General features: G+C 42.5%; 2 protein-coding genes across 2 annotated transcripts; both read left to right on the top strand.

The window, feature by feature from the left end:
• Positions 1 to 8,631: 8,631 nt before the first annotated feature.
• LOC118645004 lies at positions 8,632 to 9,528 on the top strand. Its single transcript, XM_036285182.1, has one exon. It carries the CDS (start codon positions 8,884 to 8,886, stop codon positions 9,511 to 9,513), a length of 630 nt encoding a protein of 209 aa, XP_036141075.1. The 5' UTR covers positions 8,632 to 8,883; the 3' UTR covers positions 9,514 to 9,528.
• An 8,969-nt stretch (positions 9,529 to 18,497) lies between these two features.
• On the top strand, positions 18,498 to 19,695 carry LOC118647252. Its single transcript, XM_036291760.1, has 2 exons — positions 18,498 to 19,139; positions 19,195 to 19,695. Exons 1-2 carry the CDS (start codon positions 18,498 to 18,500, stop codon positions 19,693 to 19,695), a joined length of 1,143 nt encoding a protein of 380 aa, XP_036147653.1.
• The last annotated feature ends 5,903 nt before the right edge of the window (positions 19,696 to 25,598 follow it).

The following is a 25,598-nucleotide window of genomic DNA, read 5'->3' as shown; positions in this document are numbered from 1 at the left end:
GCCTCGTCGGGCGGGCGTGCTGCCGATCCTGGGGCGGTCCCCAAGCAGCCATCCCGGCCAAAGAAGTGACCCCCGGTAGATCGTGGTGGTTCTCTCCGCCTCTGTCACGTGAACTGCCAGTCCCTCCTCCCCCACTTTGCCGAGTTTGATGATTTCTTCTCCCGAAACTCATACGACATTGTGGCCATGTCTGAGACATGGCTTAAGTCTCATACCCCTGATTCTTTTGTTTGTCTCCATGGCTACAGTTTAATTAGACACGAGTGGGAAGAGGGGATGGAGGGATTGGCTGCTACGTGCACGCAGAACTAAAAACAAAATTCCTCGCCGCGTCTCTAAATCCGTACTACGCTCAGCCCGAATACCTTTTCCTGGACCTATCCTTAGCGAACGGGAGGTCTCTCCTACTGGCTCTCGTTTATCGCCCTCCCAAGGTGGGTCACCTCGACATCTTTTGGACCGATTTCGAGAGGCTACATCCCTTTCTTCCCATCGCAGTCATCATGGGTGACTTAAACGTCGACCTAAATCGCCGTTCTTTCGAATCCGACATCTTCCTCGATTTCTGCACCTCCTCGCACCTATATATCGTTCCTTTCTCTCCTACGCATCATACCGCATCCTCACATACTCTGATTGACCATTGCCTCATCAGCGACCGTGCTCTCCTTATATCCCACTCCCAAAAACCGCTTCCGTTTCTTTCCGCTCACGACCTCATCGAGGTCACGCTCGATCTCCACGTTTATCGGATGTCCCCACGCGTTGTCTTCGTGTGCGACTACTCCCGTTTCAACGCCGATGCCTTCTGCGACTTGCTAGATTTACTCGATTGGTCTCTCGCTTACCGCGCCCCTTCTGTGGATGTGAGGGTCAAGTGTCTCACCGGGCACTTCACTGCCGCGCGCGACCTCCTTGCCCCCCAGCGCTTCTTCCTCGCACGAAGGCCACCTGCTCCCTGGTTAGACTCGACGATTCGTTCTCTGATACGCAGGAGAGATGCCACTAGACGACTACATTCCAGGCATCCTTCCGCGGCACACCGCGCTGCTTTCCTTGCCTTGCGCAACGAGGTCAGTCTCTGCATCGCCTCTGCCAAAAACCGCTATCTGATGCAACGTCTCAATGCCGCAGTAGGCTCGTCTCAGCTCTGGGCGGAGCTCCGAGCGCTGGGGCTCGCTAGGCCCAAATCTTCCCAAGCGTCCTTGAGTCTCTCTCTTGATAGCCTCAATAGTTATTTTGCCTCCTCTCACTCTTTTCCTCCTCCCTCTCCTCCTAGCTTTCCCCCTTCTTTACACCCTTTCTTTCCTATCCCCCTTTCCCTCCATCTTTCGACTCCTCTGTTTTTTTCTTCTCTCATATAACACCAGTCACCCTGCGCTCCGCTCTTTCCAGGTGCTCCTCGAACTCTGCCGGTCCCGATGGCATAAATCGCCGTCTTGTCTTAAACAGCCTTCCCATCACTTTCCCCTGTATCCTCGACCTTTTTAATCTCTCTCTTAACTCCTCCACTTTCCCCTCCCCCTGTAAAAAATTACATATTATCCCTCTTCCTAAGATAAAGTCCCCCTTGTCCCACGCCGATTTCCGCCCTATCTCTCTTCTTTGTTACCTGTCCAAAATCCTTGAGCGAATTGTATTCGACCAGCTCTCTTCCTATCTCTTTTCTCACAATCTTCTTGACCCCATGCAGACTGGTTTTCACAGCGGTAACAGCACGCAAACAGCGCTTATCAAACTAACGAACGATATCAGGTCTGCCATCGATCGCCAATCGGTTACCCTGCTTATACTTTTCAACTTCTCCAAAGCCTTCGATTCGGTTCGGCACGACCTCCTCCTGCAAAAGCTGTCCATTTTCCGCCTCTCACGCGCCGCCCGGCTCGGATCGTACCTCTCCGACAGACACCAATGCGTGCGTGGACCGGATGGTCTCTCGTCTTGGATCCCTGTCACCAGTGGTATCCCTCAGGGCTCCGTTCTTGGCCCCCTCCTCTTTGCCATCTTCATCGATGACCTACGGTACTCCATCTCTCACTGTCACCACATCCTCTACGCAGACGACCTGCAGCTCTACCTTCACTTTCCACCGCGCGACCTAGAAACGGCTCTGGGACGAATCAGGGAGGACATCGCCGCTATTGAGCGATGGTCTCGACGAAATGGACTGGCGCTCAATGCTGGGAAGACGAAGGCGCTCTTGCTGGGCAGTGCCCGTTTCGTGCATACTATGCGCGCAGGCGGGAGCCTACAGCTATCTTTAAACGGGTCTTCCATAGAGTTCGTCGACAGCGCGACAAATCTTGGCGTTCGTCTCTCCAGCACCCTAAACTGGTCGGAGCAAATTGGGGCCACTTCCAGCCGAGTAAACGGTGCCCTCTGGAGACTAAAATACTATCGCAAAAGCCTCTCTCCGACCTTGATAAGCCGGTAGAGATACGCACGCCGCACGTGATCATAGAAGATCACGACGAAAATGATCACCAGATATCGCGGTTATCAACGAGGCGGAACGGATCTGACAAACATTGCGTACCCGGCATCTCAATTCGGAAGAACGACAGGCCCTTACACGGATATATGAAGAATACCAAGATACCTTCCACCTAAATGGAGAACCACTAACATGCACTGCAGCAGTGAAACACGAGATACGTACACAAGCCAACTCATCGCCGGTCAACGTACGGCCGTATCGCCTCCCCGCGAAGCATAAGGAAGAGGTAAATACACAGATAAAACAAATGCTACATGATGGCATTATCAGAGCCAGCACGAGCCAATGGAATGCACTACTACTAGTGGTACCCAAAAAAGCTGACTCGTCTGGAAAACCAAAGCTTCGAATCGTGATCGATTTTCAAAAGCTTAACGATCTGACAATTGGCGATTCTTTTCCTCTACCAATTGGGAAACGCCAAATATTTTTCGACGCTAAATTTAGCGTCAGGGTATTATCAGATACCAATGGCTGAGCAAGATAAACAAAAGACAGCGTTCTCGACACCATACGGACATTACGAATATAGTCGAATGCCCTTCGGATTAAAAAATGCGCCAGCCACATTCCAGAGGCTGATGAACTCGGGGGATATTCGGGGGATACGGGGGGGGTACTCATGGGAATTCAAGAATTCAGATGTTTAGTATATCTCGATGACATAGTGATATACGGATCGAGTCTAAACGAACATAATAAACGTCTAACGGAAGTATTGCAACGCTTATGAGAAGCGAACTTAAAGCTGCAACCGGACAAATGTGAGTTCCTGCGCAAGGAATAAATTACCTAGGACATGTAATTTCCGACGATGAAATATCGCCCGACCCGGCAAAACTGCAAGCCATAAAAGATTTTCCGGAGCCACAAAAGGTCAAAGATATCCAATCGTTTATAGGCCTGGCCGGATATTACAGAAAATTTATCAGCAATTTCTCCAAGATTGCAAAACCATTAACGAAATTAACAAAAAAGACGGAAACATTCGCGTGGACTGCCGAACAGCAAACAGCCTTCAATACGTTAAAAGAGAAATTAACAACGGCACCCGTACTCCGGTATCCAGACTTTACAAAAGAATTTAACGTGACTACCGACGCCTCAGATTATGCAATAGGCGCCGTACTGTCACAGGGACCGATAGGAATAGACTGTCCCATTGCCTACGCGAGCAGAAAATTAAACCGCGCCGAGCAAAACTACAGCACCACAGAGAAAGAACTACTTGCAATAGTGTGGGCTGTAAAACATTTTCGACCATATGTTTATGGAACGAGATTTAAGTAACCGACCACAAACCCCTCATATGGCTATTTAACGTGAATGACCCCAGATCAAGATTGACCCAATGGCGATTAAAGCTGGAGGAATATGATTACGAAATCATTTATAAGGCCGGTCCAGCGAACGCGAACGCCGACGCGCTAAGTCGCAACGTGAAGCGGGGGATAAACTTCCGAATAGGTCGGACCCCCGATTTATTTGAAACTTTGTATTCTTATGTATTTTGACTCGCTGATTACGAATATGATAATGAAAATTGGCGCAAATTTGATTTTCATGGCGGAAACCATGAAAAAACCATAAAAATCATGGTTTTTTTCATTTATTTTCGTAAATAATGAGAATTTTGAAAAATACTTGAAATAAAAGTTGTAGATCTCATCGAAATACACATTTTATATTCTATTAATTTTTGCCGTAAAGACAATAGTTTTTGAGAAAAACGACGTTAAATGTTCAAAACCTCATATAACTCATCTAACACAATTCGAGTTTTATTAGTTAATTTTATTTGTTAATACTGGAACGGGGTGAGCCTCGCTCATGTGTTTTCTGTACCATTGGGATTTTGACTTTCCATGCGAAGCATGATCTACCCATACCTTTTTATCTGTGATGTAAGTTTTTGGACGCTAGCACCAAAATGGTCTTGTTAGTGGGGAGGAGGGGGGGTCCGCATACAGTGACTGAGACAAAGCGTCACGCGCGAGATCGGCGGCTCGGCCGTCAAGGCTTTGCGCGGTGGTGGAAGCTGCAACGATAAGAGGCGTCGCTTCGGGAATCGGCTTGGAAAGGGCAGCTAAACTTGAGCACTGATTACACCATTGCACCTCAGTGTTTATGGTACAAAACTATCTTAGCGTTCGCGGTATATAAGCAGAGCTGTTGACCGTGCGTTCTTGTTATTCTTCTCAAGTATTTTTGAGGCGATATTATAGTGAGCAGAGGCAATTGTTTTCCCGATTTTTTTGTTTTATATATTATCTTTATTTCTTTCATTTCTTATTCTTCTTGTTTTTTTTTTCTCTTCCTAATGGATCAAAAATATAATATTTTTAATTTAAATTTAATTCTACAAGATCGGGAGAAGACTCTCCAATGGTTAAGGGATTTAGAACTCATTCCAGTTTAACGATTTTGTAGGAAACATAAGAAGAGAATGATATTACAAGAATCATATATGACTTGTGGTCGATTTGTTTGTGAAAAAAAAAAGATCGGCATGTACATACTGTTGCTGAAAACACTTGGTTTGAAAAATGCCATATTTCAGCAGCAGCATGCATGCTAATTACGTATAATTTTGCTCTTAATTTTAATTTTGAGCAAACTATACGTGAGAGCAGTATTGTTGAGGGACAAGCAATTTCATCCGAAACTGTCGCCGATAGATTCTCTTTTTGCAGAAAGGTCTGCTTGATTGCTCTTGATCAACACTTAGAAGAAGAAGGTAAAATTGGAGATGTTGGTCAAGTGGTTGAAATTGACGAGTGCAAAATTGGGCGTCGGAAGTATGAGAGAGGACGTATTGTGGAAGGATCCTGGATCCTTGGAATGATTCATAGAGGCCATGCACACAATTATCGTTTGGAGATTTGTCCCGATAATAAAAGAGACCAAGCCACATTAATTGGCTTGATCAAGAAACACGTTGCAGAAGGGACAGAGATCCATACCGATTGTTGGAAAAGATACATAAACATTGAAAATCATGGTTTTATACATAGAACTGTGAATCATTCCGAGAATTTCGTGGATCCCAATACTGGAACTCACACTCAAAACATTGAGTCTTCTTGGCGGGGTATGAGGCGATTCCTTTCTTGAGGTGGCGTCCAAAAGAGCAATCTTGCAGATCACCTCTGTGAATTTTTATGGCGGCGACGAGTTAAAAAATTGGAGGCAGATCCCTTCAACCAATTAATAGCAGACATAAAAATCTGCTATTTTGGTAACAATGGTTAGATAGTAGGAAAGCTAAGCCGGTTCTAACTCGGGAGCTCCGAGGGGGGTGCGGGGGTGCGGGGGATTTCTTGCTGGTAAAGGGGAGGGGAGGCGTCATTTTCTCCCCACCAACGTGACGCCCCCTGCTCCTTTAACAGCAAGAGACCCCCGCACCCCCACACTCCCCTCGGAGCTCAGGAGTTTTTAAACCAATCCCCCCCCCCCCAAGATTTTTCACGTACTCCATATGTCACTGTATACCATGTTGTACTGGGAATGAAAAGATCTTTTGGAATCAAGCCATCATTAGATTTTTTAATTTTTTTAACGATGAGCCGACTTCAAAAGATTCCCCCTCCCCCAAGATATTAGAAACGTATAGTTTTTAGACTTACATTACGACTTTCGTCGTGTTAGGAGATATTTTTTTCACGTAATCCATGTCACTTGCGTAATCCATATGTCACTTGTGTGTTGAACTGGGAGCAAAAAGAGCTAATGGACTCTGAATTTGTGAAAAAATTTTTTCAAGATCTAACGCAAGACCTCGATATTTACCAGTTTTTTACAAATATAACAATTTATCGATTAGGGGAAAACAGTTACGACATGAATGATTCGGACTCCGAAGGCGAAGTGCAGTCATCCACCATGCGACCGATTGCATGTAATTTTCACAAGCGTAAAAAACTGAATTCGCGGAAACGCCCGTCCCGACGCGGAAATGTCCATCTCGACGGGTGGACGACTCGAGACTGACTGACTGATAATGAGTAAGTACATCTTTCTTATTGTGCGAGATGCTGCGTACGTAGCGGAATCTTTCATCAGTCGGAAGTTATTATTTAGACGTTAGATAAGACAGCGCCAACGCTTCGATCGATACAACTTGTAAATAAGGGATGCGGTCTAGCGTTCTCTCGCGCGCTCTTACTCTCATTCACCGCATATATATTTTTGCACGTTTTTACTCACACCAAGCTCATGATATTAATAAGGGAAAACGTGGAGAGGGGAAGTCGTGGGAATAATCTTACTCTTTGCTATCGGTGATAGACAAAATGTGTCGCCATAACAGTTAAAATTTTGTAAATAGAAACGCCGTAATTTTCTGTGTCGGCGTCGACTAATGAGGGGGGACAATGCACGTAGTCGTGGAAGAAGATACCTTTTGAGACCCACCGAAGACAAAATAATATAAAAAAATCTGAGAAGTGGTGTATAATTCAAAATAAGAAACGTTTGTCACACCGACTGACGTTTTAACTGAATTGTAAATAAGGGATGCGATTCGTGGAAGGGATGCGATTCGTGGAAGGGATGCGATTTGCGGTTAAGTATCGATATCTGATAGTTGCTTGTAAAAATAGCGGCTCGCTGTGAAATTGTATAGTTAAAAAAACAAAATAACAAAATACTTCGGTTGAGACAAAGGGAAAAAAGATAAAATATACAAAGATTAGATGTGGGTAGGGGGAAGTCGTTGGAAAAAAAATTTTGAAATTCTCTCTACTATCAGCGATAGACGAAATCTATTGTCCAAACGGTTAAAATTTGTAAACAACAATGTTATAATTTTTTTATCGGCTGCTAACTTATGAGACGCGTAGTCATGGGAGAAGATACTCTTGAAATCCATCGAAGATAAAATAATGTGAAAACTTGAGAAGTGGTATAGGATGGAGAAATAAAAGACGTTTGTCGCACCGACACCTCAATCGCTACAAGGGATGCGATTCGCGGTTTAGCACCGATATCCAGCTGTTCGCAGAATTAGGAGCTTTCTTTGAAATTATATATAAACAAAAATGGCGATGCCTATGTTCTGGTTGAGACAAAGGAAGACAAAGGGTTATAGGAAGTATATAAATGGTCAGAAAATGCACGATCGCACAGTCGACTTGAAGTTCAAGATGTGAGAAGTTCATGTGAGCGAATCAGTGTGACGTGAAAAAATGACTTCGAATAAAGTGATGGTGGAACTTGTAGACATTGCGGACGATGATGTCGAAGTGATAGACATTGCAGACGATGATGTCAAAGTGATAGACATTGCGGACGATGATGTCGAAGTGATAGACATTGCGGACGATGATGATGTCGAAATGATAGACATTGCAGACGATGAAAACGAAGTGATAGATATTGTGGATGGTGCAAATAATGTGATAAACATTGCGGATAATCATCCGGAAAACTTTAATGTTGTGGACAATATACAACAAATGGACAATGCCCAGATAATAGACGTTGTGAATGACATTAATTTTGAGGATATAATGGATGAAGAGAGCGTAGCATCGGAAGATAGTAACTACATTAGTGATGATTGCAGCGAGGACAGCGAGGATTATATCGATGTCGTTGAGAAACATTTGACACCTGCGGAAGTGCGTGCCATAACCGCAAGATCGAAACATTGCGGTATATACTTTTATTACACCACGGGTGGTACATATTCAGTATGTGCCGAATGCATTATGCGAATAGCGGACACTGATTTCGGAATAATGCATGCTTTTAGTAAATATATTACTAATGCGTTCGGTAGGCTGGATGGAAAATATTGCTCAAATTGTAGACAGCCCATGTTTGTAATGATTCCCAGTAACTTGTGTCCGGTTTGCACAGTGTAAAGACTTATTAATAATTATTGATAAAAAATAGTATTAAAAATGGAACATTTTGAGCGCGAGCTGTTGGACCAAATTGACAGGGTCGCTACCTTGGGCGAGTGTTTCGAGTGGTTGCAGCGGTGCGACGAGTGTATCGAACGACTAGAGAAACATAACCGCGTCAAGCGCCCTCGACTCAACGTTAGACAAAGACAATCTTTGGTGGCGAGAATCGCGCGACTCGCGGGTGAAAAGACGTGACTGCAAAGACGTTTCGTGCACGTCGGTGGTAATTACGCGAGTGACAACGCGGACAGACTCGTGTGGCGAGAAATTGACACCGCGTTTGAGAATCGCGTTCTGACAGGAGCGGTTATCAATGGGAACTACATTGAACCGCGAAAGTTTTTAGAAGACGCTGGTGGTATAGTACTCGAGCGAGTGCGGGACGCTATCGAAAGACACAACTCTGTGAAAGTGAACACCGCATTCAATGGCGTATTTGTAACGGGCGACAAACGCGCCAATAAAAGTATTACCATGAAAAACAGTGATCTCTTTAGAACATCGGACTTGGATGAGTGGTACGAGCGGTGCGTTATCGAGTCCACGTTAGCATCGCTCGAGGAATTCCAAAAACGTGATAGTGGGCGGGCGTTGTCGCGTATACAGAATTTGACTGTAAATGTGAATAAGTACAATTTTATGCGCGCGGGATGTCACATGACATTACCGCGGGAAATAATAACAAAGCGTGCGGTTGTTAACGTGAAATCGATGGACAATGCTTGCTTCGCATGGTCTGTGATAGCCGCTCTATATCCCGCAGAAAGAAATTCAGAAAGGGAGTCATCATACCCTCATTATACAAACGTTCTGAATTTCGATGACATTGAGTTTCCAATCGCGTTAAAAGACATTAAAAAATTCGAGAGACTAAATAATATTTCGGTCAACGTCTACGAGATCCAAAAGGATCAAACTGAAACCTATAAAATTCTCCCGCTAAGACTCTCCAACGACAAGAAGGAGAAGCATGTTAATCTGCTATACGTGCAAGATCTACGCGAAGACAACGTGGGACACTTTGCATGCATCAAGGATCTGTCTCGTCTAGTGATCTCACAACTCAGTAAAAAGGAACACAAAAAATATATTTGTGACCGGTGAGTAATAATTTTATAAATGTTGTATTAATTTTTTATAATAAAAAATAAAAATTTACGCTATTTTTTACAGATGTTTACATTACTTTAGTTCTGTGGAAAAGTTGGATGTCCACAGCGTAGATTGTCAGAAAATGAACGACTGCGCCATCCAACTACCTACTGAAGACGAGAAATGGCTGAGCTTCCGCAACATCAACAATAAGGAGCGTGTGCCGTTTGTCGTCTATGCCGATCTAGAGTGTACATTGGAGAAGATGGAGAAGGAGGATATGGAAATATCATACCAACAGCATCATCATCAAGTATTTAGCTTGGGATATTATGTACACTGTTCGTACGATGACACATTATCGAGGTATTGGTTTCATCGCGATAAGCATTGTATCGCGTGGTTCGCTAAACAGCTAGAAGAATTAGCGCATCGCGTAAAATCAATTTTATCTGCTAAGGTCCCCATGGAAACTCTATCGAAAGAGCAATGGGAGGCATATCGTAACGCAAAGCAGTGTCATATTTGTGATAAGCCGTTCGCACCGGATGATACACGAGTGCGAGATCATTGTCATCTCAACGGTCGTTATCGCGGTCCCGCGCATTCGCTTTGTAACTTGTGTTATCAGAATGTGTTGTGCATACCGGTAATTTTTCATAATTTATCCGGATACGATTCACACTTTATTATTAGAGAAATAGCCACAACATTCAAAGGGAATATCGATGTGCTTCCCGTTACAAAAGAAAAATATATTTCTTTTACGAAGCATGTCATAGGTACCGCCGATGAATTAGACCCACACAATCACATAAAATTACGATTCATAGATTCATATAAATTTCTCAATTCTAGTCTTGAAAAATTGGCATCATTTCTTGGTAAAGAAAAACTAAAAATTGTACGTAAGGAATTTTTGAATTTATCTAACGAAGAATTCGATTTATTGACTCGTAAAGGCATATTCCCATACGAGTATGTTGACTGTGTCACAAAATTGAAGGAAACGCGTTTGCCATCGCGCGAATTATTCTTTAGTTCGTTGACGGGCGATACCGTGTCCGAGAGCGATTACGCGCACGCCAAGAACGTATGGGATCGGTTCTCTATTCGAACGCTGGGCGAATACAGCGATCTGTATTTGAAAACAGATGTATTGTTGTTAGCCGACGTTTTTGAAAATTTTCGTGACAAATGTGTCGAAAGTTATGGTCTTGACCCCGCACATTACTATACATTACCGGGATTCACGTGGGACGCTATGCTTAAATATACACGCGTCAATTTCGATTTGCTCACCGACATCGATATGGTAATGTTTATCGAGCGCGGTATACGCGGAGGTCTGAGTCAATGTTCCGGCAGATACGCGCAGGCTAACAACAAGTACATGCAGACGTACGACTCATCGAAACCATCGTCGTACCTTATGTATTTCGATGTGAATAATTTGTACGGATGGGCAATGTGTCAACCGCTGCCCTATGGAGAATTTCGATGGGTCCAAGACGTCTCAAATTTTGACGTAAACGCGATCGCTGTTGATTCGCCCACAGGGTACATTCTTGAAGTCGATCTGGAGTATCCACAATATCTGCATGATCGACACACTGACCTACCGTTCTGCCCAACGCGCGATAAGCCGCCTGGCAAGCGAGAACGTAAACTTTTAGCGACCTTGCATGATAAGAAGCGGTACGTCATACATTATCGCAACTTGCAGCAATGCACTCGTCATGGTCTCCGTATAACACGGATACATCGTGTATTACAATTCGTTCAATTTACCTGGCTTCGCGATTATATCGAGTTAAACACACAATTTCGTACCCTCGCGAAAAACGATTTTGAGAAAAATTTATATAAATTGATGAATAACGCCGTATTCGGAAAAACTATGGAAAATGTGCGCAATCACGTAGATGTAAAAAACTTTTGACAAAATGGACAGGACGATACGGTGCGGAGGCAATGATCGCTAAACCAAATTTCCATAGTCGCAGTATTTTTGCAGAAAATTTAATTGCAGTCGAACTCCGAAAACTTGAAGTGAAATTCAACAAGCCGATTTATGTAGGTATGTGTATACTAGACATATCGAAAATTTGCTTGTATGAATTTCACCACGAGTACATGCTATCTTTGTACCATGACAAATCTAGAGTGATGTACACAGATACTGATAGTCTCGTGTATCACATCGAGTGCGACGACGTATATGAAAATATAAAACGTGATATCGCAAGGTTCGACACGAGCGATTATCCGACTGGTAACGCGTACGGTATGCCTCTTGCGAACAAGAAAGTTCCCGAGCTAATGAAGGACGAAAACAACGCAAAAATGTACGCGTTAAAAGTGGATGGAAAGAATGACGCTAAAAAGGCAAAGGGTGTAAAGTGTAACGTTGTCGCAAGAACGATAACATTCGACGACTACATGCGGTGTCTGCGAGATGAGATAGAGATGACGCGTCATCAGATGTGTATACGATCTAAATTGCATGAGGTATACACAGTACGTGAAACGAAAATCGCTCTAAGTCCATACGACGACAAGCGGTATCTCGTACCTGATTCGGTAAAGACGTTGCCGTGGGGGCATTATCAAATACCTTTATAATATTTTTGTATTGTACAGCCATTTTTATATTTGCGTTTTATGTATTTTATATTTTACATTTATATTTTAATGTTCACTTTTCACATATTTTATAGTTTATATTTTATGTATTTTACGTTTTACATTTATTTTATAATTTTATATTTAATACTTCATATATTTTACGTGTTACACGTATTGTGTATTTTATGTTATATGTATTTTTAAAAATTATTTGATAATTTATGTGTAACGTTAGAAATGGACGATGGAAGGATAATAAAGATGCTTCATATATGTCACAAAAATTATATATTTTTTATATAATGTATGCACTACACTTTTTATGTTTATAATAAAAAACAATTTTTTATACTGATTAAATAACATTGTCTTTGTGTATTCACGAATTGTGTGATCCATCGAATCCCAACCACTTGACATAAACCTCGTTTCCTTTCCTGCGCAATACTTTCTCTACCAGAAATACGTCCGGGTGAGTCGCGCGATGCAACTCATGCTCGTAGAACGCTCCAGCGATAGATGTTCCGCGATAATCTTCGAGTAAATAAGTTACGGGGTTGGTACGCTGCACTTTAACGATCTTGAACACCTCGGTTGTCCAATTTGGTGTGTAACCTTTCTCGAAAATTGTCTTGTACTTGCTCACGCGTACAGAGTCGCCTACTTTGAATTTCGCTGGACCAGCAATCTTTATAGTGCTGTATATCGTATCCAAGAGTCTTTCAGCCATCGCAGGAGTTACGTCGACGGGTCGCACACCGATCGTTCGGCGCTTCCGAACGTTGTAATTCGACACGAGACGTGATAACAGGTCAATCCACTTGTAATTACCGTTGAGCGTAAACTGCTTCCACATATCGTTCTTCAGCGTGCGATTAAAGCGTTCGACGACCGACGCCTTCATTACCGAGTACGTGGAATAATGGTTAATGTCATGTTTTTGCAATAGTTTCTGCACGTCGGCGTTGTAAAACTCCTTCTCCATATCGGTTTGTAAATTTTTCGGACGTCTGCCGCTCTCTCGAATTATCTCAGCGATAGCGTCAGCTGTCTCGCTTCCACTTTTGCTCTTGAGCGGTATAGCCCACGCGTACTTGCTCAACACATCGATGACGGTAAGTATGTAGTGGTAACCTTTGTTGAAACGTGAGTACGGAATCATCTCGACGATATCGGCCTGCCACAGATCATCGTATCCTCGAACTATGACGTGTCTCCGTGGAAAATTTTTTCTCGCTGTAGCGTGCAGTTCCTCGACGAGTCGTCGTTTTTCGGAACTAACATTAGATTTCGGTAATTTCATGTTTGATGTATGGGGTGACGTCGATCAACTGATTTGTTTTGACGATACGCAAGTTAATTTATAATAAGGCCTGCCTCGCGAAGTTCTTCGATGATGGACAGCATCTCGTTGCCATGAGCGTTATGACCAGCCCGATGCGAGGCTTCTAGCAACCGTAGACGATCCACCAGTTCGTTAGGATCGTCCCAATGCACGTAATCGATCATGTTGTCGTTTAGTGTCATAGCGCGAGGTAATTCCTTTCCGATTGCATCATCGTTTGGTGTCATAGCGCGAGGTAATCCCATTCCGCTCGTAAAATCATATTTTAATAACGGTGCAATTATATATTTATACTTGTATCCCTTATTGGCTAATAATCGGCCGTGTGTAACGTAATTACGTTTATGCGCGTTTGTAACCAACAATATATCTTTGTACTTTCGTTTATCGTTTTCCGTGTAGACTGAATCGTTGGGATATCAGTTTAAAGATCAGTTCGTAAAGACCGTGTGTACCAACGTATTTTACATCACCGATAATTATGTGATCACTACTGTTGACGTCGAACGTTTTATTACCCAACATCATACCATCCTTGTCTAAACGAACGCCGTACACGGTATTCATAATTTTCTCTTTTTCACCACGACCGCTGAGAAAATCTCCGATGTACTTTTGACCCAGCGGCCCCAAGTGCTGAGATAACGTTTCTAGACCTTCTGACGTTTGTAATCGATTTCGAATGGTTGTCGCAAACGAATCGTCGGCGGATTCAAAAACAGTCTCGAGAGCCTTATTTAACGGTTTTGGAGCTTCAATCGTTGATTGTACAGCTACCGTACGCGGTGTGGACGTTATCGCTGACGGATCTATCACGTCGTTGGACGTACGCTGCACCGACGGTGACGGTATATTCATTGCATCGTTTGACGTATGCTGCACCGATGGCGACGGTAAATTCATTGCATCGTTTGACATATATCGCATCCATTTGTTCGATTCATTTAATGCATGGTCCACTGAACTGTCTTTTCGTTTTCTCTTATTTTTTATCACATCCTTCTGGATGAACGATGTTTCGATGCCTATGTCATCGACACGCGGTTCTTCCTTTATCACGCGGACGCCGGAATTATCGACGATCTTTTGCAGCGGCTCGATGAGCGGCTCGAAGTGTCTCTTTGCCGCGATATTCTCCTCGATCCTACCGGTCTTCAAAGCGCGATGTTTCTTACGAATCGATTCGCTCGTTTTCTCAATTTCCTTCGCGATTTTCTCGCGCTCACGCGTTTCATTGTTCCCAATCATGTTGACAGACAGCGTCGATCGCTCACGTTTCATCCCCAACGAAGTATCGATGACGACTAATCGCTCCGCAGCATCGCGAACTCGTTAAATCCTCTTCTATATCGCCCGTTAGTAAGTGAACTATCCTTGTCTATTACTAGAAATCCATAATAACGCCGCCAACAATCACGACATAACGCACAAAAATCATCGTATGACATATCGGTGTTAACATGATCGTTGTACACATGTTTCAGGTTGGTACCATCCTGTTTAAACAGGATCAGCAGGTTTGCGTTGTTGCGTATAAGATGTTTAGGTATCCTCGCGTACGACTGACAAAGATAAAAGCAGTCGACGTTCGAATGCCGACCCATCGCAAAATACTCTCTCACGGCATCTTGCTTGTCGCACGCAATATCGTCAAAGATGAAAATTGAGTTTAGACGCGCTTCATTCGGCGGAATGACGTCACAGTTATTGGAGAACGTAAAATAGTTAATTTCATTCATCGATCTTAACAAATTTTCCAAATACCGATATTTTGGCTGTTGCAAAGATTTCGAGTACACGTACACGTTCTCGAAACGTACACCGTGCGCACATTCCAACAAGTTTATCATAATGTTGGTTTTACCGCAGTTCGATGGGCCACAAATAATCGCGCGTATGATAGTAGGCAGCATCGCGCCATGCTTGCGCCTCTCTCCGTCATCCCCCATTAGTCGTAACTTGTCATCGTAATTCGTAACGCATATCGCCAACGGCTGTCGCACAAATCTCATGTTTTCGGAATCTGATTATATAGTGGAATCGAACGACCTATTTATAGGCGAGTGAGTGCAGCGTATGCTGTATATGAGTATGTGTGCGTGTGTGTGAATGCAGCGTACGGATAGAGAAAGCATAAAGGAAGAAGATAAGCTCATTACGGCGCGTATCAATGGCCGCGCGAAGAAGGAAGTTAAGCTCGTCGCAGCGTGTATCAATGGCTGCGCGGGCGTGACGCTATACCCCGCAATGATTGGGCGTGATCGCTGTGTTTATCAATAGTCGGGCGTGACACAACTTATCACCGTGCGTACTGATGGGCGATCCTGTTGAAGATGACTGCTAAATTAATATAGAATTAATATTTTTACGTTCATTCACATACTTCTTAAATTCATTCACATACTTTTAACGTTCGTTCACGTATTTTCCACGTTCGTTTACGTGTTTCTTATGTTCGTTTCACGTTTGTTCACGTACTTTCCACGTTCGTTTACGTACTTCTTATGTTCGTTTCACGTTCGTTCACGTACTTTCCACGTTCGTTCACGTACTTCTTACGTTCATTTCACGTTTTAAACATCCTTACGTATATGTATAACCGTTTCATGTTTAACATCTCTCTATATATTTTTTTCTTTATTCAGAACGAAACATGTTGCGATCTGAGGCTATTTATAGGCGTGTAAAATCACGCATCGCTCAGTATCAAACACGTATCTTATACTGTCACACCCCTCCGATATACTCGAATTGAGCGCCGAGCAGTTAGAATTCGTGCCAAAACCTATTTTGCTACGCGTGTGTGGCAACTACATCGAACACGTGTGGGACAGGCTTCCGGAACATATAAGGGCTGATCTAGAGGTTCGAAGCTATCGTCGTTGCTACGAGCATTACAATCAACCGTGGCAGCGGACGCACATCGACGGATCCGCGCCGTTGATCAAAAATTGTGTCGAATGCCGGCTGTCGCAACGGTAAAACGCGGTTGTGGTCAACTGCTGAATCGCGCGATAAACGCTCTTCCTTTCGAATTACATATTCCCGGTTACCAGTTTTGCGGTCCGGGTACTCGGCTGAAAAAACGATTGGCCAGAGGTGATCAAGGTATAAATCCGCTCGACGCGGCGTGTCGCGAACACGACATTGCGTACTCCCAGAGCAACGAGCTCATCGACAGACACGCGGCGGACAAGATACTCGCGGACAAAGCGCTAAAACGGGTAATCGCGAAAGATTCACCTCTCGGGGAAAGAGCAGCAGCTGCTGCTGTCTGGGCAGCCATGAAAGCCAAGACGAAGATTGGTATGGGTATGAAGAAGAATTCAACGAAAAAATCGACGAAAAAAAAACGCATACTTCAGGCTGCAAAACGAGGTGGTGCATTACCGATTTTACCAATATTGGGTGCACTCGGATCCTTGATTGGTGGAGCGGCTGGTGTGGCAAAGGCGGTGAACGACAACAAAGCCGCGCGACGTCAGTTCGAGGAGTTACAGCGTCACAATCGCGCGATGGAAGGTCACGGCTTATATCTCGCCCCATACAAACGCGGGCGAGGACTGTATCTCGCCCCGTACAAACATGGAAAAGGTGTACAGAAGAAGAAAAAAACGTCGAAGAAACATTAACACTACCCACAGGTGCGACGACGAACGTGCAATTGACGCAACTAGCAAAACGCGCGCGTATTCCATATTTCAGAGGTGTTTTTATGCGTAACGCGTTACCGACGAGTGGTGCGCGTCTAAACGAGAGTGGTATCATAAATTTGGACGATACGACGGGCCCCGGCACTCACTGGCGTACGCAAAGAGGGGTAACCACGTCGCGTATTTCGATAGTTTCGGCAATCTTCGACCACCTAGAGAACTAGTACGATACTTTGGGGACGGGGTGATAACGATTGAGTATAATCGAACGTCCTATCAAACGTACGATCAGAGCATTTGTGGACAACTCTGCCTGCAGTTTCTTCAACGCGTGTAAATTTAAAAAGCTGAACTAGTACCGCAAAAACTCAGTATTTCACCACCATCATGTCGCTGACGTTTACCCTGAGCGGCAAGAGCAGCGTTCTCGCGGCACACTATTCTCCAGCTATAGATTTGAGCGACGATGATTATGAGCTCGGTTTAACGATTTTTGAAACCTATAACACGATACCGAACGTGAATGCCTCAAACAATACGTTTTACTTTGACAAGGATAACACGGAGATTACGATTCCCGAGGGATCCTACGAACTGCGAGCTATAAACGAATTTTTGAAACGCACAATTTCACGAAAACGTCCGCAACACGATGGAACTCATTCCGGTGACGTTACGCGTGGGGGCAACGATGATGATAATGATGGGGAGTATCCGATAACGCTTCGCGCCAACTACAATACAATGAGATGTGAGATCAAATGCGCCTACAGTATACATTTTGGTAAACCCAACAACATAGGATCGCTGCTAGGATTCTCACCAAAGCGTGGTGTACTGCTACCGCGAAAATGGCACGAATCGGACGTGTCGATCAACATAATGAACGTGAACATTATTCGCGTGGAATGCAACGTGACCGCGGGCGCGTACAGCAACAATAAGAGTGTACACACGATACATGAGTTTTCACCGAGCGTGCCACCAGGATATAAGATATCGGAAAGGCCCACACAAATCATTTATCTGCCAATCATCGTGCGGTGCATTACGGATCTGACAATACGCGCCGTCGATCAGAACGGACGATTGCTTGATTTTCGAGGAGAAGAAATCACCGTCAGACTGCACGTGCGACGACGGTTGCAACAATAACGCGAACGTGAGATGCTCGTGCTAAACACATCGCAGCGCGCGAAAGATAACATTATCTCCACACCAGTGCCAACATTCCAACAATCACCCGATACTCTTGCGACAACGTTTAATAATGTTCAATCATCCTGTTGTCCCGAGAAAAAGAAGCTCAACGCGTCAAACGTTAAATTTTTACAATCTCTGGGATTCGCGGTGCGAAACGTCTGATAACGATGACTGACATTCTAAACATCGGAGACGAGCCGATTTTCGATGATCGCATCGTCAAGATCGAGACTCATACGTACAATCCGTTTGCCAACACAACGTTCGGGCACAGCGACGAGATACGAATACCCATACACCAACAGGATCTGTACACATTGCCGTTCAAAAGTTTTCTATACATCGAGGGAAAAGTGACAATAAACAAACCAGCCGAGGGATTTTCGGTGGTACTGGGAAATAATTGTGTCGCGTTCATGTTCGATGAGATTCGATACAAACTCGACGGTGTAGAAATTGATCGCAACAGAAATGTTGGAATAACCAGCACACTGAAAAACTATGCAACTGTGTCGTCAGACAAAAACGTGATTCTGAGGAACGCAGGATGGATTTCGGGTTGGGACGTGAATGGATACTTTAATTATTGCGTACCACTCAACATGTTGTTGGGGTTTTGCGAGGATTACAGACGCGTGGTGATCAACGCTCGTCACGAGTTAATTTTAATACGCGCGCGTAACGATAACAACAGTCTAATGGGAAGTTCGGAGTTGGAATCCACGATTGATATATTCAAGATACAATGGCGCATGCCTCACGTACTGCTGAACGAGATACATAAGTTGTCGTACTCTGGAGAGCGGACGGTACCTGAGCATGGCTTTTCGTTCGTGGGATCTGTACGAGTTTCCACTATTGCAGCAAACAACTAAGCATTCGTGGACCATCAAGACCGCTACTCAGCTTGAGAAGCCGTCGAAGCGATATGTTATCTTTGCTCTGCAGACGGGTCGAAAGAACATTGTGTCCGAGGATTTAAGCCGATTCGATCATTGCAAATTGACAAACGTGAAACTGTATCTGAACTCGGAATGTTATCCATACGACGATATGAACTTGGATTTCGATAAAAATAAATGGGCGATTCTGTACGACATGTACGCGCGTTTCTGCAAGGGTTATTATGGATACGAGTATCTCGAGCCAAACCTCACCACTTCAACTTTTCTACTTAACGGTCCATTCGTAATCATCGATTGCTCTCGACAAAATAAATCGATCAAGAGCGCAACCGTGGACGTGCGCATAGAATTTGAATGCAAAGAGAATGTGTCGATGAATACCACCGCGTACTGCCTCATCATACACGACCGCGTGGTTCAGTACAACCCGTTGACAAACGTTGTGCGCAAAATCACCTAACAACGTTGTACATTAAAGGAGAGGGAGATAAGACAACATATAACTCTACGACGCATCGAAGTCAATCACAGTATTCTCAACGACAGCTGTCATGCTTGTACCAACGTTCGTAGACCTGCAAGGTTTCATCGTTGGAGGAAAATTTATCGTTAAGGAATTTGCCTCTCTCAAAGATGGATTTGAACTCACTCACTACTTGTTTACACCCACTTATCCATGGGAATACCTTACCAAGGCAGAAAGATGTCAGGTGGCATGATTGAAAGTGAATCATCATGGAATATCATGGGAGGATGGATTAATTCCACACAGCATGGCTAGGAGTTTGATTACAAAGGCGGTAATGGGTACAACCGCAACCGATGATGAAATTCTCGTGTACGTCAAGGGATGTGAGAAACGAGAATGGTTGCGTTATTTGCTTCTGGACGAGGCGAGACAGGAAGCTTACGTCGAGAATATCGAGACGCATTACGAAGACATAGAACCTCTAAACAAGTTGGACATTATGTACACTTTACGATGTCAGAATCATGTGAACAACTGTGCTTTACAAAATGTATTTAAGCTGTTTAATTGGTGGTCTAAGAATAAAAAATATATATCGTATCCATTTTTACATTCTTTTACCCCCTCATATTTCCCTTTTTCCCCATCTCGTTTTATGTATACAATTTTTAACTTAAAACTATATAGGAAAAAATAATTCAAACAATATCATTTTTATACATTTATTTTGTTATATAAAGCATAACGTACAATATGATTCACAACGTAATTAGCTTACAGTTTACAAGACTGGTTTTCTTTACACATTTTACTTGTCATATAAAGCATCATATACAATATTATCGAAAGCGTAAGCAATTAGCTCACACTCTACGAGACATGTTTTATCATATTTTTCGCGTAATAACTTTGCAGCGTCGCTTTGATTAGTAATATGATTTTGACGCAAAATAGTAATAAACTTCTTATATTTATCGCTCACGCTGTACGTATGTTGATCTAATTGATGACATACATAATCAACACAATCTTCAAGTTCATATAGGAACAGTAAGGTTGACGGCTTCATGTACATGCAGTTATCATGCAACACCAACTTTATAATATTTTCATCGCGCATTTTTACAAGTTTTATAATCAGATCACAAACTGCAAATCTTGAAGATACTGCACAAATCGTTGTGCAGTCAAAATAAGCTGACCGCACAAATCGTTCAATATCCACCCGTCGATCTATAAACGTTTTCCATGTTGCGTATGGCAAAATTATTTGATTGCCCCTGTTGTCACCAAGCAGTATTTCCACATAAGATATAGGTCCCACGCCGATTGCAATATCCAAGTATTTGTATGCCGTGGCGGTCAAGACGTATCTCCTACCCAAGATGCGTGGAGTATAACGCGGCTGCGATAATGTTCTGTAAAAAAAATATAGCTCGCTATAGAAAAATATAAGATATTAATACGAAGAAAATTTTAAAAATTATAAAAAATACTTACGGTTTATCATTCGCCTCGTTCTGTTGGATCGGAACGTAATAGTTCATGCTGTACGTTTCGGGAAGCTTTTGAAGTCTGTCTTCCACCGACTGAGGAGCAAACGAGAAGTTTTGCTGTCCGTCTTGTAACACGCGAGTGATGCGGTACCATTGTCAGAACTCTTCTTATATTGTACACCCCTCCACAAATTTTTTAATCCTTTGTCTCAACTGGAGCACTCATCACACCCAATAAAATTACAGCGTTGCCGACGTTTATAAAATTACAGCGTTGCCAACGTTTAAATCACGTGATCATCGAGAGCCAATCACGTTATCGCGAAACATGTTGCAACATGTTTAATGCAACGTTGCCCCCCCCTCTAACACTTAAAACAGGGAGGGGGTAAAAAGTAGCATTTTTTATATCAATACCCCCTTATAAAAACATATCAAGTTTTCAAAAACATATCAAGTTTTTTCAAAGGCACCGCAAAATAGTTTACGTTTGATAAGCGGGATATCAGTTTACTTCTGATAAGCGGTTTTTCCCGATTTATAATCTGGGTGATGCTAAGTTCCGCAGAAAACCCGGGCACGAAAGCGCCGTATGAAATAGAAAAATTTACGCACCATCCAGGGATATATTTTTGAAAAACTAAGAGGACTACATTTTTATGTACCTGTATAATTACATACAGGTTGAATCTTTCTGCAAGGTGATCATCAAGATAGACGTGACGTCACTATCAAAACGACTCACACAGGTAGAAAAATACGTACGCAAAACAGATAATCTATGCAAGATGATAGCAGTCATAGGTAAAGAAACATGCGAAAATCTACACAACGTTATTGCAAAAGGGTGTGAAAGAACTAATAAACTGATAGAACGCATAAACTCAACATACAATACAAGAATACACTGAAGAGGATTAATCGACGGGATAGGATCAGTCGCAAAGTCATTGTTCGGTATGATGGACGCAAACGACGAAAAATTAATTAACGAACGTATTACACGACTCACATAAATTAAACAAACACTCAATAAAAAACCAAATAAAAATAATGCAAGCCACTATCGCCCACATTGATAACAGTGAAAGAACTATTCGGCAAAACGAGAATACTCTCACGAGAATTTCAAGAATTTCTTCAAATTTTTTCTCCCGTGGAGTTTTCAGTATCTCACGTATTTGACCAAATTTGCTGTGTAGTCCTCTGACCACACTAGCTGCCGTTTCGATATATTTAATCCTGCAGATGTACATTTTACTGCAAGACCCCTCGCACGGCTTATATATTCGCAGGCTGTCTCATTGTTTTGCATCTTGATGTTTCTCAACTCCTCGCCGGCATCAATTGCTCTGTCTTCGGCCGGACCAGCGTATGTATCATGGATTGACTTCCACAATCGTTTTGCGTTTATTTCATGCGAATTGTAATATCTGCCCAGATAGCCAAATAAAGGCAACGTGTTGTTATTTTGCTGTCACTTATTCCCTATTAATTTTATCAAACTAAAGCCAAGGTGTTTCCTCAAACTGTCTGTTGTTCTGACATCATGTAAAATTCTACATTAGAATTCAACAAACTGACGGCAAGTTGTCAACATGCATGCACAATTGCTGTCAATGTGACAAGTTTATTATTCCTCAATGCATGCACTTATAATTTTATAAACTCATGAAGGTTATTTACTCTCCTGATGTTAACTTCGTTCCACGTTAAATTACAATGACAGCAAATTGTGAGCAAGTTCACAACATACATGCAGTGCATTAATTTGCCCGATATGCTTAATCTCGCTTGGCTATCTGGGTGGTTGTCGCTCAACGATAAGCGGATGCATGCTATGGCATCGGCATTCTTTTCGTCCCACTCTTCTTTTTCCTTTTTCTTATTTCTTTTTCTTATTCATCTCCCGATGGCCGATCGCTTGTAAGAACACATATCAGCCTTTTTAATTGTAAGACTGATTCCATTTTGACTCGCCAGTGGAAGTAATTGTCTCCTGTTAATAATGGGACAGTGGGTAGAGCCGTCTTCTCCGCCATCTTTATGCAATTTAACCTCTTGTGTATCTTCTCGCTTCTCTTCTCACAATTGTCGAATTCGTCACAGTTCCTGCCTTCTGCTTCCTCTAGAGACCATGGTCTGCTGCTAATTGTTGTGGATATCGTAATGATGCAGATAGAATGACAATTTGTGTGAATATATAAATGTTTATTAAGAGATCAACAGACGTGTTACACAGATATAGTTCGTCTGACTTGGGTTAGTCCACAATACATAAAGGCGGGGGGCGCTCCTGACATCTACCACGCGAGAAACAAACTGAAAAATCGGTTTGTTCATAATCGTGTTATCTCACATATTCATATGTAGTGGCCTTGTAACGGATAAGTCAATGCTTCTTATTATTCAAAAAGGTATGTAATAGGTGAGGCCAAGGTATGCATATGAAATGATTGAATAAAATAGTGAAGATAAGTACGTTATTAAATTATTGATAATCAGGTAAGGTATAAGTTATGTCAACATTTATTCATTCAATAATGGCAGATCGATTTATGAAATTAATTGATTTAATTGATTATATAATCTGAACGAAAATTATTTACTTTATTGATTGCAAAAACTTATGATGAATATTTCTTGTTGTATTGTTGAGTAGAGCTGCCAGTCCAGCCAAATTCTCCACGTCTGAAGAATGGTTAATGCTGTTACTATTTAAGCGTCTTACTTGATTTGTGAAGTGACATAGGCGATAAACAAAAAGAAAAGATCCTTGTATAGATTGTAGGAATGATATCGGGATGTGTATGGAAGATGAGCGATCGTAAATTAAATATTTAGTTTGAAATGGTTTAGTTTGATTTGATTTAGCGAAACGGATTTACATTTAACAACTAGTGGTATTCTCTAAATGTGGAGCGACCGTTGTGCGGTTACTGTTCATTCCTCTCACATGGGGGATCATCTCCGTCAGGCTAATCTAGTGTACACCCGTCAATAGACAGATGTATAGGCTGCACGCGAACTCAACTGCCTTAAGGGGTTACACCAACCTAGACGGTCGAAAAACAGGCCTAACTTTGATATTTTATTCCTCCTAAACGGGTAGTGGGAATTAAATGAAATTTTGGGTGATTATTGACTTATGTTTCGACAATATAAAAAAAATTTTTTTATTAAACAATGGCGACGGAAAGCAGAAATATGGCCGCCGACACACATTGAGGTTTGGAAAAACGCATTTTGCGGTGACCACTGTCCCGTCTAAACGATCCATCTAAAAAAAAAACAAAATGGTGTTTTTAAGTTAACAGTAGTGGTTTGTCGGTGACGATCGCCGATTGTCGATTTTATCGTTTGTTACAAAATGGCGATGATTTGAAGTTAAAATTAAAAAAAAAAAACGAAAAATTTTTGTCCTTTTCATTTTTTTATTTTTTAATGAAGACCGATTAAAAAAAAAATAGATCGTCACCGACAAAAGAATGTTTCTGAGAGTATTGTGTAAAAATTTGAAAACAATCCATCCATTAGTTTTTGAGATCTGGTGGTCATCGACTTTGAAAACCATGTTTTGAGAAAAACGCGTTTAAAGTTTCAAGTTTAGTTCTACTATTGTTAATAGCCGAATTTTGCACTTTACCTCTAGTCGACAATTCTGGGGCCATATGAGATTCCTTCCACATCAATAACAGCAGTGCTTTGTGAAGACTTTTGTTGACAGCGAGCAATCTTTTCTTCGCGCGTCGCCTTCTGCGCTCGTACTTCGGCCACATTGATGCGCGCTCGGTCTTGATTTTCGCAATATGCAGCACAATTCTTTTATTATCATTAATAAATATGCGGCAGCATCTTCATTAAATGTGTATGCAGCAATATTGGCAGCAATTTGCACAACGTGTGCACCGCTGTGCTGCACTTTTGGCGCTATGCGCCAAATCAGATTGTTCAAACTTTCGTTAACGTTTTGCGTAAATCCACCGACGCATTTCTCCAGTAAATTATCACTAGAAAGTTGTTTTCAAATATTGGACGAATGGCTTTAATCACATCATCGTCCAGTGGCGATTTATGTTGATATTGCTCCAATTCGAGCACTTGAACGCTCGATCCCGTTTTACTCAACTCTCTGTAATTCCGGCATTTTTTCAGATATCAACATAAAACTTTCAGGATATATTCTCGAAACTTGAAGCTTCAAGAAAATGTAATAAAAAAAAAATCGAATTTTTTTTCCGCTAGGTTGGTGTAACCCCTTAATTAGGTGTTGACACATTCAGACTATTGCCAAATTAATAGAAAACAATGTTAACGCGAACGCGGGATTGCTCAAAGAAGTCACCAGACTGTGGGAATGTGAATCTCAATATATGTTTCGTTGTAGTTGCTTAATAA

The sequence above is a fragment of the Monomorium pharaonis genome, chromosome 1, assembly GCF_013373865.1.
Source record: "Monomorium pharaonis isolate MP-MQ-018 chromosome 1, ASM1337386v2, whole genome shotgun sequence".
Lineage (NCBI taxonomy): Eukaryota > Metazoa > Arthropoda > Insecta > Hymenoptera > Formicidae > Monomorium > Monomorium pharaonis.
The sequence above is the reverse complement of the archived record's forward strand: the minus strand, read 5'-3'. Positions and strand labels throughout refer to the sequence as shown.

Bases quoted from the DNA above. Each gene is read 5' to 3' on its own strand.
- LOC118645004 (XM_036285182.1), top strand. From the start codon at position 8,884: ATGAAAAACAGTGATCTCTTTAGAACATCGGACTTGGATGAGTGGTAC.
- LOC118647252 (XM_036291760.1), top strand. From the start codon at position 18,498: ATGACTGACATTCTAAACATCGGAGACGAGCCGATTTTCGATGATCGC. The intron at 19,140-19,194 runs GTACCTGAGCAT...CCACTATTGCAG, and splicing joins CGTACTCTGGAGAGCGGACG to CAAACAACTAAGCATTCGTG.